At 34.7% G+C, this 20,931-nt stretch overlaps 2 protein-coding genes across 2 annotated transcripts; one reads left to right on the top strand and one right to left on the bottom strand.

The window, feature by feature from the left end:
• Positions 1 to 590: 590 nt before the first annotated feature.
• On the top strand, positions 591 to 19,646 carry LOC140757824 (uncharacterized). Its single transcript, XM_073093695.1, has 10 exons — positions 591 to 739; positions 7,787 to 7,885; positions 9,231 to 9,275; positions 9,433 to 9,477; positions 9,636 to 9,980; positions 10,315 to 10,416; positions 16,466 to 16,597; positions 17,893 to 18,057; positions 18,751 to 18,888; positions 19,409 to 19,646. Exons 1-10 carry the CDS (start codon positions 677 to 679, stop codon positions 19,502 to 19,504), a joined length of 1,230 nt encoding a protein of 409 aa, XP_072949796.1. The 5' UTR covers positions 591 to 676; the 3' UTR covers positions 19,505 to 19,646.
• LOC140757896 (uncharacterized) lies at positions 14,197 to 16,275 on the bottom strand. The gene has a single exon (XM_073093770.1). The coding sequence runs from the start codon at positions 15,927 to 15,929 to the stop codon at positions 14,907 to 14,909; it is 1,023 nt and encodes a 340-aa protein (XP_072949871.1). The 5' UTR covers positions 15,930 to 16,275; the 3' UTR covers positions 14,197 to 14,906.
• Positions 19,647 to 20,931: the final 1,285 nt, after the last annotated feature.

Here is a 20,931-nt window from a genome sequence, read left to right as displayed (position 1 = left end):
TGATACAGAACAGTGGTGGATGAGCTTATATTATGCAAATATGCATACTATTATAGACCTAAATTTAAAAACTAGAAAATTGGTAAAAAATAATATTTAAACGTCTAAAAGTCAATTAGGCAATAATTCATATTCCATTACCAAAGCGGAGAAGATTAAATACGTAATTAATTTATCCGAAACTTCAATATTCTTCCTATTTACTAAGTACATTTTTTATATAATATTTGAATACATAATAAGTAAAAAAATGCACTCATTCAGAAAATTGAAACTTAAGCGGGAAGAGAAATTGGAAGTAGTATACAAGAATTTCGCGTCGGTATTCACTATCTATTTTTAAGTTCTGGCGTCTGTACTCCAGAAATAGATGTAGCAGCGTAAAATTTTGAGTTCAGCTTGCACTGCCGCTTGAGCTTTGTGTCCGGATATAAATTATTTTCTAAAATTCTTGCATTTACTTAATTTTTTGTGATCACAAGTTTTAATTAGTAAAATGGTAAGTGGCTCCTTTTTCTATCTATAATTTAATTACTGGCCATTGTTGTATTATTAAGAATGAAATTTGATTATTGCAATGTCATTTTGAATTATTTGGCCACGTGTATATGTGTTTTGAAAACTGATAGGACAGGATTGAATGCTATTATTACGATTTCCTTTGTAAATGATCTGAATGCGACTTTCTAAGCGAATCATGAGGTCTATTTGGACTAGAGTGCGGAATTTTGAAGTGAGGGTTAGTTTACCTTTAGAATTTTATACCTATTTATTTCAGATAAAGAAAGTCAACACAAATAATTTTGCGAACTTCAGTGACATGATTAAATGTAGCGATTTTTATTCATTTGAAATTTATTTACCTTGCTGAATTTTTACGACGTAATGATGACCGTAAAACTTCTAGAAATTTTATAGTACTCGTAATATAGAATATATACTGAGGAGAATATATGGTGCAACAGCCAACATGACTTCTCTACTCAAAAAATAAATTTTGGAGTTTTATATTGAGGTGTGTGCTACGAAGCAGATGGCTTTGTTACACTTTAGGTATATCTTTATATCATTAGAGTAAATAACCTTTAAAATACCAATAATCGCTGATAAAGGTGATGGAAGATATTATTTTCTATACCTACATAAGACATATCTTACGATTAACGTATAAACCATAAAGCCTAACTCGATATCGTGGAATAAACTATCCGTTTCAGAATAACCGTCATGGAGCCATAAATACTGATGTTCTACATTAAAATTAGCATTTTGCAAATAACAGTCGCAGTCTGTTTACCTTTGTATGATGATATTCCGTTTTCGAGCAAAACATGTTATTAATAACTATGTAGTTGATAGGTATGTTATTGCTTACGTACGTGTAGAAGGGGATCTTGTACGTCTTGAGATAGGGATAATATGATGATAGTAAACCTTTGTGGCTGATTGTTTAGAAATTGTTTTACTGGGAACTTAAAACATCAGCCTTTAAGAGTCCACTACTGGACATAGGCCTTCCCTAATCTGCGCCACTCCGACGGGCTTGAGCCATCTGAATCCCGCGGTTACCCGCTGTCCTCTTCAGGTCATAAGTCCACCTGGTTGGAGGGCGTCATGTATTCCTTTTGTCGAGAATACGGGCAAAGCAACACACGAATATTTTAAAGTAAAGTTCGATCCTCATTCAGTATATACTTCGTCGTCCTGCTCCGATGCCTATTGTTGAAAGCAGTACGCGTTCGTGACACTCACGTGTTGAATGTTTTCGTCCAATATTCTATAATAATATCCGGAGGGACGGCTCAATGTCTTCTGCGGAGCGCGGAAATGCAGTGAAATAAACTTTTAGCCTCTCGTGACTCATCAATCTACCTCCTGATAATCTCCGATGCTGCTTAATTTTGTTGATGGTTTAAGATCTATAGGTGTAAGCCACGGGGATAGAGACGATTCCTTTTATATAATAGGTAACCGATCAATCACAGTGTAGAATGATCCTCGTAACTTTTATTGATACAATATGCAAATGCCCTTAAAACCGAGCGTTGGATATCGAGCACGGTTGCGATAATTTGATTAATTAGTGATTGGCCACGTCGTGAGCTGCCATACTGATCTCATTAAAGTTCTCTCTGAAAATGTTACCTAAAACGTGAACATACACCCTGGTATCAACGATTAACTAGTAATTAGAAACTTCGGACTAGACTAAACACTTATAGCATTTAATTAAAAGTAAATTAAATATAATCAAAATATATTATTAAAAGTACATTCTCTACAGTATTATTTTTGAATCACATCGCAAGGTGTTTTGGTTATAAAGAAGTTATTAAATTTGTTTTCAACAAAATGAAAGGTAAATAGCACTGCATTGAAATTTCATTAATTTATCGTCTAGCAGCAGTGATATAGATAGAAGAACAACATATTTAACAAAGTTATTTTGATAAAATTTTGAATCAATATTACATTTTCGTGTTCATATTATTTTGGCATGAAAATTGAATAGATTTTGATTTGCCGCTTTCAAGTAATTATCATACTACAAAGTTTCGAACTGCTCCTTGTTTACAATATCATAATTGATTGCCTCTCTCTCAACTTTGATTTCAGTAAAATGCAAATGCCAGTAAAAGCTCCGGTAATTTGATTAATTAATGCTTAGGCACATACGAGTTGGCCGGTATTTACTCTTTTGTTTGAGTTTTACGTGTTTAATGTCGACGTGGGCTTCCGCGTGCGGGCTCGCCTACGTGCATCCTCTCGGATGTTTATTTGGATTTATGCAGAAACGGAATATTTTCAAGAAAAATAATTAGTGTAGGTAATATTATTTTGCGTCTCGTTTTATGTGCGTTTGGTTTTGTAATAAATACAGACAATTCGGACGGAAAACTAATTTTACAACTCGTTCTTGATATCGTAAACATTGTCGACGCTCCTTTAATTCAATCCTTTAATTAATCAAAATACTTTTATTGGATTTGTTTATTTTAAGTGAAAGACTTTATTTTCTTGTATAATTGCGTTATTTACGGTCAGTTGACTTTGAAAACTTGGCACATCTTTGTCAAATTTGTTTAATTTGTTGATGAAAACCGCTCACAAGGAAATTAGGTAGGTACGTAATACTAATAGCTGGTATATAATAATATGACAGAAATTGTCATAACGGAATTTTTTTTTTGAGGTATTTAGAATTATTGTGTACCTGTTATGAGTGATATGCTTAATGGACGACGGAAATGTAAATATCTGCTGAAAAATGATTAAAGTGGGATAAAAAGTAGTTACCTCTTGAAGGTAATATACAGTAAGCTAACTTAGGGTGAAGCCAAACGAACGTAATTTTATGAGTTGTGAGTCGCGTATTTTCGGTCACTTATTTTACGTTCAACTGAATTTCTGTTGAGCTGCCAGACGGACGTAATTTATTCAGTTACTATTGAGCGTTGGTACGGGGTATTTGTGACATCAAGTGCGATGGATCCATTGAAAATATTGTGTATTTATGAAGCGTATTCAGAAGATGATACCAGAAAAAGAAGCTGGGTGAACCCACTCAATAGTGAGAGGCTGATATGTGGACAGTTCCATACATTATATGAACGTGTATGTGCAAATCCAGATATGTTTAATAACTACTACCATATGCCATTACATGTTTTTCAAGAATTATTACATCAAATAAAACCTTTTATTACTAAATCGGACATCGCCCCGACAGAAATTCGGTCGAGTTTATGCGCGTGAGTCGGCAGACAACTCATTTTGCGTCGTCGTGTGGTACAAACTACATTTTTGTATGAAACCGAATGCAGCAGAAATTACGCGACAGAAATTTCGCGACTCACAACTCATAAAATTACGTTCGTTTGGCTTCACCCTTAAACTGACAATTTATCTAAACAACATCACATTGGCATGCCCGGAAATCAATACATGTTTTTGGTGCTCCTTATAACTGTGTCGGACATTGACTAATGGAAAGTGAAAAAGCAAAATAAATGCGGTCTATCGAAAGCAGAAGCATGAAAAATTGCGTTTATTTTGCATGCATGCTCTCTTGTTAAAATATAAGAGTTCGGTTTTGAATAGAACATTGTTGTTTGTGTCGCTGTTTCTGACATCCATGGGTTTAATTAAGCAACGTTATGGATTGCTGCATTCTACCCTATTTCAGCTATTATTGTGAACGCTGGACCTCACGTTTTCCGTTTTTTTTTCATTTTACCTGTGTGGGAATGTTGTGATGTGACTTTTAACCTAGTAATCGTCGCTACTTGATTTTTTTTTCTATCCGAACGGTTATCAGTACTCCAAATAACGTTGCCCCATTTCTCCTTGGTGCTTCTATATTACTAATCCATTGCTTTCACGATTTTCCTTTAAATATCAACGGCTTGTGATTATCCGTGATGTACAAAAAAACTTTGTTTTTAATATTATCAACGTTATATTTACTACACCTTACATCTTCCTACGCAGAGATTTAACAAGGAATAAATTGTCAATATAGTTATAAGATAAAGGCGTACACGAGAACCTATATAAAGCTCTTTATGTGAACAGGATATTATATTGTTTTAATGGCTGTATATGCGAACGCGGGAATAAAGCTCCTTTTCGGCACAATTGACATCATTACATATTCGTGATGCCGGCGATACTGTACGGTGCTTGTTATACGAAATGATACAGGTTTATGAGGGTAATAATATGTTTTGTTATATTTTCGTGGCGCTCGCTTCGGCTTAAAACTGGAGGTACCTAAATGGGTTTTACGTGATGTCTATTTACATAAATTAATATGTATTAGACATTTTTTGTCAGTGGCGAGTGATAACAGCTAGAAAATGGTGTCGTCGTTGTTTTTTGGTACTTGCACGTGTGATTGTAAGTGGAGATTTTTCACGAGTCAATACTTCATGTTACGTTTTAGGGTTTAGCTATTTAGACTCTAGTATATATTACTTCTAATAAATCTACACTGAGTCTTAGGTAATTTGCCTGCCTGTTCAGCAATCCTTAGTGTTCTGTTCTATGATATAATTTTTCTGTAATCAGAAGTGGCTTTAATCCAAAAACTACAGAAATATCCATAATAAATGTATTTTATTAATATAATTATTTTTTTATGTTCGTTATCGGTTAAAAAATATGAATACTATTTTGCGGCGAACATCGTACCAGAAGATAAAAAGTGAAAAATAATATTTTTCTTTCATAGTAAAAGCGTCAGGCTTCGCGTGATTACAATGCAAAATCCTACTTGAATAAAAGCGTGCTGTTTAACCTGATTTTGTGACAAATTCAATTTCCATCAGATATATCCGGTTTTCTTACACGTGCCGGGATATTGAGAATAATGTCGCATTTACCGAGAGTCACATCCTGGTCGCACGGCCGTAATTAATGGCGCCCCGGGAATACGTCCGTAGTTTCCTCGGAATATTATACTCATACGAAAAACATTGGGTAATATTTCATAATAAGTCATTGAACGACAAGATATTATTACTGCTGATTTAGGTTTATGTCGGCTTAGTCAGATTTTTGCGCATCTTCGTCGTGTAGTTTTTTTGATACGATGTCTATGTCTCTCTATTTTGACCTACGAGTATTTTGTGTATGATATTTATGATAATATGTAATTTTTTGTATTTAAATGTAAGTGAAATAAAGTGAGGACAAAGTGATCCAAGATTATCCTAGTCCACAACGCCTAGCTTTAGGGAAATTTAATTTAGTGTTAGAAATTGAATACGTAAATCTCAAAGTTAATAAGAAAGACGCTTTCTACAGTCATATAATAAATTTAAAAGAAGTTTAATTGTATTAAATGAATAACTATAACAAAGGTAACACCATAAGCCAGTGAGCTACAACAAGTGTCATAAAGCTTTTTTTAATACGCTTTTTATTAGCTTCAGACGTATGTATGTTAGTATGTAACGGAATCTTTGAACATGATTTTAACCCCCTTCAAAACGTCGGATTAACTTGAAATTTGGCATACTTATTAAGGACCGATGACAATTCAATATTTTAAACATTCTGACCCGTTATCCTTACTAGGATAATCAGGATCAGCGATTTTTGTTTTCCTGAGACCCGGAAGGTCTGCGTTAAGACCAATAAAGGAATCTACCAGGCGCGCCGATCACCTAACCTGACCTGACCTGACCTGACCTGACCTGACCTGACCTGACCTGACCTGACCTGACCTGACCTGACCTGACCTGACCTCAACTTTGACGCGTCCGTTGTTAATAGCATCATGAAGCGGTGTCTCATCATCCTTATTCATTCAGCACTTCAACATCTGCACCTTCCTTTAACAAGATTTCCACTATTTCATTGTTCCCATTTCTTGCTGCCAAATGTAAAGGCATATATGATTTCAGCTCATCGTCATAGTCACAACTTATATTATTAACTCGAGCTGTAAAATTAATTAAACTACTAACAGTTTTAAAATCTCTGCAGGCAGCAGCAACACAAAGAGAAGAAATTCTAGAATTATTTTTGATATTAACATCATCATGCTGTAATATTAAATCGATGATTGGACGACGTCCTTTTGAAATGGCTAGATGTAAAGCAGTTAACCGTTTTTCTCTTGAGTATTGCCATCAGCGCCTGTTTTTAAAAGATGCTCTATCATCCTTTTTCCGTGATTACTTTTATCCAAGATAGAGGACCTGGGATATGGTATAAATTATGAAAGAAAGCAGTTAGCATTGGCAATTCGGATGTCATTCAACAACTCCTCTGGGATTTTCACGTTAACAATAAAAATAAACACCAATGTAAAACACCACTACATACAGCTGTGTTAAACAATGACCCAATATTCATTTTTGCACTGCTAAGCAAAGGTGCTGATGCTGATTCGAAAGATAAACTTGATAATACGCTACGTAATAATCGTTAAAATCATCGCCAAAATAATCACTAAAAAATGAAAAATAAATAATAGTTAAAAAAAACTAAAAAATACGCTTTTATAAAAAATTCGACCAAAAAATGAAAAATAAATAATAGTTTAAAAAAACTAAAAAAATACACTTTTCATAGAAAATCCAACTAAAAAATAGAAAATATTTTTTTTTAAATTTGAATTAAGAATAGTGTAAATAAGATAAAAATATTATTTATTGTAAAAAAGCGTGGGGTGCTTTTTAAGATATTATCAAAATGATAATCCTTCTACTTAATATCTATCAATAAAATATTTATAACTATTGACACCATGCACCCCACGCTTTTTTACAATAAATAATATTTTTATCTTATTTACACTATTCTTAATTCAAATTTAAAAAAAAATATTTTCTATTTTTTAGTTGGATTTTCTATGAAAAGTGTATTTTTTTAGTTTTTTTAAACTATTATTTATTTTTCATTTTTTGGTCGAATTTTTTATAAAAGCGTATTTTTTAGTTTTTTTTAACTATTATTTATTTTATAATATAGGAGTAGCAGGCGAGCATGCAGTCCACCTGACGACAAGTGGCTACTGCCGTCCATGGACATCTGTAATCAACCCTAGTTAAAATTAGTGTCCTACATAACGTCGGCCACAGATGCGCCGCTATCCCTGAGGACCTAGCTGAAACGCCTCGGAAAAGTATGTCTCTCTTACCATACCTTTCAAACCAAAACACAACAGCGCTTAACACTGCTGTTGCCGCCGGTCGAAACACAGAGAGTTCTACCATCCAAAGCTGCAACAGCGGTTGACATGACCAATGATGAGATCCATTATTTTGGCTTTCAGGCAGATCCAGTACAGGAGCAAGGGGTGGCAGGTGGTGAGCAGTTACCAGCACCGGTAGTTGATACGCCACCAGCAAGTCCGCCAGAGGTGACAGCTACAGTAAGTATTTATGTTTTTTCGGAAGAAATAATTACATTAATTATATAGTGGAGCAGAGTAGATTACTATATAAGTTAATGTTGAACGGTGAAGGTACTTTTAATGATACCCTTATACAGGGTGAATTTTTAAAACGGGCCTTCAGGGCCAAATCTGAAACTATAAGGATTAGCGAAAAATGCTGAAAGGAGTTACGAGGCCGATTTTGATAAAAACTAAAACTGCATCATTAGTGTTTTTAAATATTTTTTTCCTTAGCCGGGAATCGAACGAGTTCATTTTGAAAAAAAATGACACCTCTATATTATTCCACTATCTGATAGTGTCCCTTATAAGGATCAAATTCTGGGAAGTAATGTTATGTGACAAATTAAAGGAAAAGGAAAATTTTGAAGAAAATACATATTTTTCCATACATTGGCATACTAATCCTTAAGGATTATACATAACAAATGATTTATGTATAATTCTTTAGAAACAGACATAAGTCATACCATTGAAGAATTTGTTGGTTATTCAACTAATTATTCGATGTTATGACTATGACATACGGCTTAGTATGAGAAAGTAATAGTTTGGCAAATAAGTTACCGGCGTTTTTAGGATTTATTTTTTAATGAAAATAGATAACTGATTAAATAGTAAATTCTTATTGTTTGTTGTTTACAACTTCGTTCCAACGTTAAATATCTCTTTTTTTAGTAATCACTCGGATTTGACTCTAAAAAAAAGTAATTCTCGCAAATTGTCAACTTTATATCTTTATTAGGTAAACGAAACTCCGCCCATAGCAAGTAAATATATTTTAATGGTCCTAAAAATAACCTTAGCTAAGTCAGACATAAAAATATAAATTATTGGGAAACAAAACGTCCATTTCGAATGATTAAAAATATTGAGCCAAAAAAAAAAATGTTAATATACGAAATGTTTAAATTAATGAATGGCGGGAACTTAGCTGCCAAATTAATATGAAAAATATGTATTTTCTTAAAATTGAGGCTTTTCCTTTAGTTTTTCATTTATCATTACTTTCCAGATTTTGATCCTTATAAGCAACACTATCAGATAGTGGAATAATATAGAGGGGGTATTTTTTTTCAAAATGAACTCGTTCGATTCCCGGCTAGGGAAAAAGTTATTTGAACAAAGTAATGATGCAGTTTTAGTTTTTATCAAAATCGGCCTCGTAACTCCTTTCAGCATTTTTCGCTAATCCTTATAGTTTCGGATTTGGCCCTGAAGGCCCGTTTTAAAAATTCACCCTGTATAAACAAATGTTAATTTAGTTACATATAAGTTGTTATAAATATTAATATTAATAAATACCTATTGTAAATTACAGCCTGAAGCGAAGCCCCAACCAACTGAACCAGAAAAAAAAGAACAGGTGAATACTTACGTATTCTTAGCATATTTTTTTTTGTTTACTATTATATCTTTTGTAGCGACAATTACAAAATAAAGTTACATAGGTTTGTCTATATTTAAGAATTAGTATTATTTGATTAAGTATGATGTCTTAATATTTTTTTTTGTACATTTAGCCCGAAGCAAAGCCTCAGGTAGCAGAACCAGAGAAAAAACAAGAAGTGAGTATCTATATTACTTTGAACAGAAAAATTTTAGTTGATTAAGTTAAATTTAAGGTTACTCTTATAAAATCCAAATACAAAATATGAAGCGCAACTCCAAAAATTACCGCGTACCTAAGACTTTATATTACATGATAACTTTTTGAAAATTTTAGCCTGAAGCAAAGCCGCAAGAAACTGAACCAGAGAAAAAAGAAGTTGTACTTGACGCTGCGAATAATGAACAAAAGGTAGAAGAACCTAAAGTAGAACCAGTACAGTCACCGGTACAGGTAGTAGAGAACACAGAAGTTCCACCACCACCTACGTCACAGCCTGAGGCACCCTCAGACGTTGTCACAGAAGTGAAACAAGAGGAAGCTATACCACAACCAGAACAAAGTGAACCGATCAAAGAAGTTGAAGTAAAGGCAGAGGCTGTTGAAGCACCGACAAATGGGACTACTGAGAAAGATGAAAAGAATAATGAAGAACCAAAGGAAACTAAACGAAACGAAAAGGTAATTTTAGGTAAATATGTAAAGCTGAATAGGCATAAAGGAATATATTTGATTAAGTTTTAGCTGTAGTCAAGCTTATTATCGGCGAGTAGCAATTTGCCAAATTATTTTAAACTATAAGTTCAGCTTAGTAACGGTCATCATGAAATTATTTAAGGACCATTTAAATTTAGTACTTTTTTTAGAGTCTTCAGTAGTCTTCAGAATTTAGTATTATTTTTTAGTACTTTATTTCTCTTTTAATCGAAACGTGTATACAAAGATTTTAGTGACTTCATATTGTCGTCTACAAATATCGTAACAATAAGAATTTTTATTTCATCCCGTCTTGCAGGATGACTGGCAGAAACGGGAATCGGAACTCTTGAAGAAAATAGAAGAGCTCGAAACAGTCAAGAACGCGAGGAGTGAAGACGGCTTGAGGTTGGAATTGAAAGTAAGAATTGTGTATTTTGAGATTTTCTTTACTTTTAAATCTTTTACGGTAGAAGGGAAGGTACGATTATACGAGATTATTAAACTTAGGACGTTCCTTTGCACCTTCTATTTGAGGAACTTTGGTACTTAGTCTTTTCTAAATTTTTTGCTCTTATTATCGGCCTTATATTTTATATTTATTGTAATTATATTATATTTTTGACAAACACAAGCGCACGGATATCCAAACCTAGACTAGAACTAAATATAAACAAATTTACCCTATAAATGTCTTCCACGCCAAAAATTTTGTTCTAACGATTTAGAAAGAAAGAAAGAAAGAAAGAAACATTTATTCGGATAATTGCAACACAAATGAAATACTGTAATGTAGAGAGACAAAAAAAAAATAACATAAAACAAAAGAAAAAAATAAATAAAAAATACAATAAAACAACAAAAGGACAATAAAAACGTACAATCAATTATTACAATAATATGTGTTGCAACGACCACGAAAAGGGACAAACTCAGCATGTGCCACGTGCAGGTAAACTGCGTCGTGGCTCTGATTTTCAGTTTGCCCCCTGCGTCTGGGCTGCTCGGACGGCTGACTCACACATGCCGTCTGTGCCTTTTTATTTGCTAGTCTTTATTATCGTTGTGATTCATAGAATTTGTGTTTATGTGAATTGACGAATACTGCGTAAAATGTTAACAATTATAATAAAGTTTTTAATGAAAGCAATATGGTGAGTACCTATTTCAGATTGTTGTATCTTTTAGTGTATAAGCATATATAATAATATTTGAGTGAATCATCCCAAATACCACTTTTTATTTCTAGAAAAGTACAGCAAGCCAGATGGGAACCAACCATGTGGGGTACATGTTACGATAACCCAGTGGACCACTACTATCGCTAGTACCGCGCCCGAAATATGACAACCTGCTATGATGCCTAAGAGCTATAAATTTTGGGTAAGTAAGGAAAACGTTATGTAAATATCTCAACTATTTAAAAGTCATATAATGTATTGTATTATACTTAATATAATTACCCAATTTGGAATTAAATTAAAATTAAAAGTTAGTTTAGTTAAGATTTTGTTTTTGACTTTCAAGTAATATAGCTTTATATGTATACTTAAATCTTTGTACTGTTTTTAGGCTGCGAAGAGGAGGAGGCAGGTTGTTCCAACATTTCGTGGCGCTGTACCGGAAGCTACCCCTGAAGGCAGCTGAGCAGTATGACGGGTACCATAACTTATCCGGAGCTGACCGAGTTCTGTCATGTAAATAATCCCTAGCCCAAGTAAGCTTATTGAATAGATATAAGGGTTCCTTATTTTTTATAACACCGAATATAAATGTGGCTAGATGTAGTTGCCTGCGGAGGTCCATTTTTAAAATGTTAGCGGCATTAATATAAGGAGTTACGTGAGAGCGCGGCGGAATGCTAAAACAAAAGCGTGCACAGGCGTTCTGGACTCGTTGGATGACTTTCTTTGTCCGTGCCAGTAGTCGTGGCCCTATGAGGGTATCCGCGTAGCTAAACTTAGATAAAACAAGGGCCTCACATAAGTTGATGCGTAAGGTCCCACTGAGGTAATTTCTCATACGGTATAAAACTTTTAATCTATAAAAGCAATTACGTACAATATTATTTATGTGCTTCTCGAATCTAAGGTTTTCATCCATGACTACCCCCAGGTTACGTGCCTCTGATACCCTATCTAATAATTCTCCGTTTAAAATAATAGATGGATTTTTACCACTAATTTTGCGAACCTGTGCAGTTGTTCCCATGATCAAAAACTTAGATTTCTTCGGATTTAATACTAAGGAGTTGCGTTCAGACCACAGAGAAATACGATCGAGTTCCGAGTTTAGTCTAGACACTGCCTCGTCTGTGTCACAAGGTTTAAATGAAGTATATACTTGTATATCATCCGCGTATATGTGATATTTACAATATTTTATATTATTTATCACATCAGCACTGTACAGTATAAAAAGGAGAGGTCCTAAAATAGACCCCTGAGGAACTCCTCGCCTTATATTTTGAGATGTTGATTGACTTTTTATACCGCTATTGCTATTTTGAAGTTCGACCTTCTGAGTTCGATTAAAAAAATAACTGTTAAACCAATTTACTGTTTGAATACTAAGGCCGTAGAACGACAGTTTTGATAACAAAAGTGAGATATTGAGCGATTCAAAGGCACGCGAAAAATCTAATAGAGTCAAAATTGTTCCCTCTCCTTTGTCCTGCGATGTTAAAATATCATCCACTACCTGAATTAACGCGGTAGTGGTGCCTCGCTTCCTTCTAAACCCAGACTGATATAACGGTAGAATATTATTTGACTCGAGGTAACTTATTATTTGATTAGAAGCAACTTTCTCAATCACTTTCGAGAGGCATGGTAAGATGCTAATAGGTCGTAGATCAGAAAGCGCAACAGGATTGCCTATTTTCGGTATAGGCTTTACAAGAGCCGTCTTCCACGCCTCAGGATAAATACTTGTTTCGAATGATTTGTTAATTAAGGCTGTGACCGTCGAAAGACAGTTAGGTAATACTAGCTTTAGCATATCCAGTGAAATGCCATCACTTCCAATTGCATTGGAGCTTAGTGATTTAAATACTTTACTTACTTCAACTTCAGTGACAGGCCTAAACTGAAATGTATCTGACGAAAACCTACTGAATTCAAAAGATGTTATAAGTGAAAGAGGTACATCCCTTGTACCAGGGACTTTCATAAAATAGTCATTAATCAGATTCGGATCATCGAAATGTGTAGGCAGAGAGTAATCGTTATTATTTATATGAATATGCTGCTTAATGTGCTTCCACATTATTTTTGGCTGTCTTAATTTGGAATTGACATAGAACTTAAAATAAGCGGCTTTTTCAGAGTGAATAGCAGTTCTTACAATATTTTTAAGATCTTTATAGTAAATTTTGTGTGAGTTTATCTTAGTGTTACGCGCTCTCACTTGTGCCTCATCTCCCGTTTTCATCATTTCTTTTATGTTATAAGTAATCCAAGGATAACTATTTTTGTTTTTTATATAAGCAATTTTAATCGGTGCATGTGCGTCAAAAACGGTTAAAACAATATCATTAAAGGTGATGATTATTTCATTTACATCATCTAGTTTTGCTATGGAGTCCCAGTCTATACAATTTAAAACATCAATGAATAAATTAAAATTTATACTTTGTAACGGCCTGAACGCAACCCACTTAGGTTTGATACGAATTATCGGGACATCAATTACACATGTTATAAACGCGTGACTGCTCAGTTCCTTTATGTGATCAACGTTAGTGTAAGATATAGGTGCATTGACACATATCAGGTCCAGAAGTGTTTCCGAGCTATCTGTAAAATGCGTCGGCTCTAGCACCAGTTGTGAAAGATTGTTACTACTTAAGAATTCAGATAGCATTTTAGAATTGGCATTATTTTTATTTAAAAAGTCAATGTTAAAATCTCCCACCAGTACTGTGTAATCATATTGAGTAAAAGAACTCAAGGATTCACTTATAGCATCAAGAAATAATTGCACGTTTAGCCACGGGGGCCGATAAGCAGTCCCAACGAGTACAGTTTTGCCTTTAACTTTAATGCCTAGCCACATTTGTTCAATCGCAGGACAAATCGGATGTTCCAGTGTTTTCGCATTTATATCCTGTCGCAGATAAAATCCGACTCCTCCCCCGCGAGATCGCACTTCACTTGGCCTAGGAATATGCCGTAACCGGTATCCCGGAACTGACGGAGCGCGTCCCTCCTCACCTAACCGAAGCCACGTCTCATTGATTGCCATTATATCAACTGAGTGACGCATCATGGCTACTAAAAATTCGTCATGGTTGGTGCCTAAAGAGCCGGCATTCAACAAACCAACTTTAAGTTTACTATCCTTAATCATTTTTATAAGAAAATAAATCATAATATGAATTTATGCCGTCACCACATACTAGTATGTTTATATGAATAGTCATTGATATTAATCGCGTTTTGAAATGAAAAAAGGTGTATTTAGTGGGCGAGAGGAAATCGAGTTTATCAATATAATAATATAAGTATGCAACATTAATATAGGATAATCTGTGGCCAAAAAATTGTGGATAGCTTACAAACGTTATTTTGCAACACATATTACAGTAACGAGACATTAAATAGACAACTATAAGCGAGGAAGATTCATAGAAACAAATAAATTCACTTCCCCTTATTACCAAGCTATGTATACATAATATAACGCAATGTATAGTATACAATAATAAAAACTGCCAAGAAAAATAATACATAATAAAACATAATGGCTTTTTTTGAGATAATCTTATCAGAGACATAAAAGCATAGCACATAAGGAGTTTTAAAAATATATTTTCACGACACACAAATATAGTAAGAAAAAATATATTTTTTTGTGAATAGTTAAAAAGGCAGTATATAATTAGGAACATTATATGCAGCGACCAACAAGTTACAAGCCAAAAAATTTTTTTATGTCAGCATCTGTGCGAAAACGATAACGAGGCGTATCAGAGTCCCGACGCGCATATATGCATCCGTCTCGCGTCCACATAAAGCGCCATCCTTTTCGCCGTCCCTCCTCCCGTACTTTATAAAAAAGTTGCTTATTTGTTCGAGTGAGGCGCTCGTTAATATAGAATTTACGGGGCTCAGTTCCGACGATCAGTCCGGCGGTGTCCGCACCGCGACGCACGCGCGCTGCTTTTATCATTTCATCCCGCACCGTACGGCGCGCGAGACGCACTACTAAGGGCCGCGGTCTCGGCTTCCCGCCATCTGATAAAATGTCGTGTTTATGGCGAACACCTGCACGCGTCACACTTACAATATCGCGCTCCTCTAGCGAGACACCGATCTTGGTTGCTATTAGCGTCACAATACTTAGGGGATTCTCGCCTTTAGCTTCTTCAACACCCGATATCTCAATGTCGGTTAAAAAGGACGCTTGGTCGCGGTCATTAAGTTGACACTTTAGCTCGACGATGGTTTCCTCCATCTTAGAAGATTCTGAAGGAACGTTGGTGTCAGGTGCCCGCTGCTCAAGCATTGTAACTCGCTTTTCAACGTCACCAACCCTGTTGTTCAAGTCTCCTAAGTTTTTATTAATTTTTAAAATTTCTTGTTGGAAAGAGGCCATCTCTTGGAGGATGGTGGTAACCTGCTCTCGAATGAATTTAATGTCATTTGCGAGATTATTGTCGCTCTCGCAACGCCCTCTGTCAGCCGCTCCGACAAGCGCATCCGCTAACTCTGTATCCGTGCCACCCGTGCTGCCACCAGAGCTTGGAGTACCAATAGCTGTGACGCTTGCGCATGAAGCCTTGGTTTTACACTCCCGGCAATGCCATTTTGACAGTCGGGCATCACTGCTAAGTTTTACACATTGCTTATGGAATGCGAGTGTGCATTTTACGCATTTAACGGAATCCGACATGGACGCAAACCTCCCGCAGGCGCCGCACTTATTGGCCATAGTCAATTCGGTCTTATAAAAAAGTTCCAAGGTGTGATAATAGATGGCACTGTTACCGATAGTTGTTAACAATTAATTTAGGAGTTTCTTTTGTTTAAAATGTTAATTTATTTAATTTTGCAATAATATTAAGCACACATTTATGTCTTAGTTTATAATTAAAATGTTCAAACCCGAAAAGCAGTTTTATTTACACAACACTTGTCCTCTAAATAACAGCTGATTTTGACGTGTCAGATTATCAACAGCTGATGTTAAAACTCGTATTATGTCGCAAGCAAAGTAAAGTACTTGAGATCACTTTAAATCCAAACACTATACGGCACTACACAACTGTACTGTCCACACAAACAAGGTAATAATTGGAATTAATGATTAATTTAAAATAAATTATCAATAACAACAGAAATTTTGCACTGTGACAGCCTTAGACAAAAGACCTCTATCGTGACAAACAAATAAAGTTCTGTGATCGTGACCATTATCGCAACATAATCGTGTAAGTTAAAATGATCACTTTATCATTACCTATTCAGGTCCGTGAAGAGGAGATCGATCTCTTGAAAGCAAGAGTGAAGAATTTGGAGATGGAACTCCAGGCAGCGTTGTCGAAGCCGGGCGGGAAGAATCATGAGATGATTCAAAATATCAAGCAACAGCACGAAGAGGTATTAAATAAGTTTATAAAATCCCTTTCAAACAAGACATATTTTTTTTTTTAGTGGCATTTGATAATTTTTATTTCATTTGTGTATTGGTGGGAATAGAGTGAAGCATTTGTATACTTTGTGGCTGCAAATACACAGTTAAGTGTAGTAACTATGGCATCACCTCACTTATAAAGGTGATAGATGGATGGATACAATCGAAAGAGAATTAGTTACCTGTTATCACAATGTGATCCTAGGGGTAAAACTCTTCGTTGGTTTTCTTTTTCTCTCTAATCTATAGAATACCTACTTAATAACAGTACATAATTTTAAATGTTATTAATTATATGATATATTAATTATATGAGGCAGTGACCATTTACCATCAGGTGGTCTATATTATTATGGTAGTGCACTACGAAAGCCAAAAAAATAAATACCGCGTTAATATTCTCCCTGTTACATTTCACCATGTTCCAACAGCCATACTTCACGTCATATTATTGCCCTTGTTTAGTGAGATTTGTCTGGTTTAGTTGAATTAATGTGTTTCGTTGGGCGACGGCGTTGATCGTTTGTTTGCGGCTTTGCGGGATCTCCTTCATTGTTACCGGTTACCGCGGCTGGAGATCTTTGTCATCTTTGTCGAGTTATGATGTGATTTGGATGATAAAGAAATGTGTAGATGGACAATGTTTTTATCTAATGTGTTTATTGCAGTATTTTTAGATTATCTCGTTTTCACTGAGGATTGAATTCGCAAAAGTCACAAAAATATAGTATAATTGGCATATATATTTCTTTTACTTAATAGGTAATCGTTTAATATTAAAGCATCCATTTCTCAAATCTTTGTTACCAATTGTCTCTCTCTAAAACTTCCAATTCTGCAATCACTAGATTGAAGGAATAAACTTCATGCAAGTTAGACTTCAGACAAACAGTTACTGAATGCGATAAGAGTTCTTCAGTCCGTTAAAGAAACATTCAAAATTTAGGTTTAGCCATGTGTATTTTACCACGCTTTTATTAGCTTGATCTGTATGCATGTAACGGAACCTTTGAACTCGATTTTTACCCACTTTGAACGCAGAAATAAACGGTAATTTAAAATTTCGAACAATTATCGGAAACCGATGATAATACAAAATTTTAACAATTTTATCCCATTCTCCTATCAGGATCGTCAGGAATCAGGATTAACGATTTTCCTTGTGCGATTTCAGCATGGTTTTTAGTTCTTAAAGTATAATTATTTAATTTAATAGAACTTTTAATGATTAATGCTAAAATTCCGACAATTCTGATTCCAGCTTCTCAGCAAAGCCCGCGGCATGATCTTCGACAAGACGAAGATGGTGAAGAACCAGGAGCTGCAGATCGAAGCGCTAACGACACAGGTGCAGTCGCTTAAGGACATCAACGTTATTACAAAGGACCTGCTTGAAATCAGGAACTCTGAAGTGAAAGCTATGGAGGTGAGTTATCTTATAAATACATTTATCTATAGGGCTCATTTGGTTACTATTGAGTTATAGTGTTTATGTAAGAATTGCAGGTCAAAAAGCCGACCAAATCACTAGTACTCTTCTTAAAGACAGGCAGAATATAGAAGATAAAGCGTTATTAATGAAAAGACTGTTTTACTAGGTAAAGAATTATAATGTACGTGTATAATATTATTTCGTACTCGAATAATATTTGGCAAGTAGTTGGAAAGTTATTAAGTTGTAACGCCTTTGCTATTCTAAAAGTTTGGAGAATTCGCATTGAATACGTGTAAGTAATATTTATAAGCGGCTAGTAATATTGAGTTCTTGATTGTATCCAATTATTTTTATCTGCTGATACATAGCCAAAGACTGAATTAGTTTGACAAATTCTATTATTCCATTTTTTAATTAGCAAAACACTTCCATTGAATTCCTGCTCTCGACTCGACTACTTAATCTGGACTACTCGTTTATATAACTTTTATTTATTTTATTTAAATATGTGGACACGATCTATCTACTGATGTTACGTATTTTATTAAAAAATAATTCAAAAAGCGACTTTATGTTAAGTGATGGCAATAGTCATCTGTAACCCATTTCTAGAATGTTAAATAAAGATATCTTTAACGTACTTATAATATATACGATACTATTAACGATATTTTACAACCCTAGGAACGTTTCCAAGCAATGGAGGCGAGGTACAAGGCGGAGAAGGAGAGGTACGACCTGGTGCTGAAGAGGGCTCAGACCAGCACCAACATCAACGATGACCTGCGCAAGGAGTATGAGACACAGCTCGCTATATTCAAGGTAAGGGGTCAGAAGGTAACAGGAGATGAGAAGGTAGGAGGTACAAGGAGAAGATGTACGACCTGGTATCAAAGGTCGACTAGGTCAGCATATATAACGACCATGAAAAATCCAGCATAAATAATCTTTAACGACGATCTGCACAAGTGGTGAAGGCAATTGAAGGCCAATGAAAAAAAAAAATTAAATATTTTTCAATATTCATGGCACAATGGAAAAGATGATGATAAATAAAATATCGAATGAAATGTGAATATTTATCCTTACTTTAGGTAGAACTAAAGAGAAATTTAGGCCTATGGCAAAATAATCGAATCTATTTAGAACACAGCAGAAATAAACAGCTGCAATAAACAATATGAGAATATGGGATTTGAATTTTCCTTTTTAGCTAAAACAAAGGATAATGAAATTTTCGGACTTTTTGAACACTGGCACTGGCTGTGTTGTACTTTATCTGTTTTGAAGGACTTTTAGTTGAACGTTTTCGTTTCGTTCATTATATATTTTTTTATTACAGGAACTACGCGAGAAATACGAACTCAGAGTTCAAGCGTTGGTCGCAGAGAACAATCGGTTGAAGGAATCCGTCAAAGGTCCGGGGACCTCTGGATAGTGGCTCCCATTATCTTCATATTGAATAGTGACGACAGACTCGACCTCATAAAGACTGCTTGTGTACTTATCGCCTAATACTTATGTGAATTTATGCAGTGTTTTGTAGAATTAACTTATTTTAATAAAAAAATGTTTTGGAATGGTCTTTTTAATGTAACCCTGTTACGTTTTGTTAGGTTTTTGTCGCCTCTTTTAAGTACAAATTGGCATTAACATATCAATACCTTAATTCGCAAATCAGCCAACTCCATTTTTTGTCATAATGATTTTTTATTTATTTTGATTTCGTTCAACGCCATTTACTATCAATCGATATATAAAAACGGAGAATATCTGAAATATTAGGAAAAAGACATTTTATCGGCGCTTATGAAGTTTGCATGTTTGTTACCTGGTAAAACAGATGTTTTAACGGTCAATCTAGATTTCCGTTCTATGTTTGGCGGTTTTTTAAAAAATCATACATGTCTGAATTGAAGTTACACTTAAGAGGAAATTGCCCGAGAGAGATCGCTTGTTTTAGGTACATCTTTAATGCTGCATTGCGTTTTTATGTTAAGTTCCTGCTTCAAAAATCTAAAAATAGTAGAAAATTTATAAATAAGTTCATTAAACCTCATGAGTAGCAAAGTATCTGTGACTGGCCTACCCAGGGTGGGATTCTTGTTCTACATGAGCTTATCATTTGTTAGTCGGCTGCATACTCATTAATTGCTCTCATTACTGTATGCAATTCTATCATTATAGTAATTAATTAACAGCGGATTATCAAAGATTCACACGGTACCGTATCAAATAAATTCCCTCGACGATGATAAATTACATTGAATTAAATTGACATTACTCCTGGTATTGCCTGTATTCACAGTGAATTTTTATCAACCTTGAAAACAATGTTAAATACATTACTGTTGTAATTAAAACAATACTAATTACATAAAACTTCTTTTTAAAATATTCTGCTAGATATTTTATGATGTTATCTGTGAAACAAATGGATACATCTGTTCATAATGTTACTTTAAATTTAAATAAAAACGTAAAACGTAGTAATTGTATGATTTTTAAGCATCTACCAGTAAAATGATTTGCGCGTTTTGGTATGGAAAATATAAAAAAATACTTATATGAATTCTCTACTTTTATATTAGCCCTAAGTCCCGTGGAGATTTGGCTTTCCGTAGAATTTTTGATAGAGCAACCATGCTTTCCTGCTCGTTTTAGTGTCAAAATGAAATGAATAACTTCACAAGAAATCGTAACTTATATAAAACATATTTGTTTACAAGTTACAGGGCAGGAAATTACCATCGGGAAAACTGAACGCCTATTTGTTATAAAATCATTAGTGTGCTAAGGGAGACAGACTTTTCCGAGGCGATCCAGCTTAGTCCTCAGAGGTAGCGGCGCATCAGTGGCCGATTA

This window comes from Epargyreus clarus, unplaced genomic scaffold, assembly GCF_041222505.1.
Source record: "Epargyreus clarus isolate Ecla_fem2 unplaced genomic scaffold, WU_Ecla_fem_2.2 ptg000005l, whole genome shotgun sequence".
NCBI classification, from domain to species: domain Eukaryota; kingdom Metazoa; phylum Arthropoda; class Insecta; order Lepidoptera; family Hesperiidae; genus Epargyreus; species Epargyreus clarus.
This window is presented reverse-complemented; position numbering and strand designations above follow the sequence as displayed.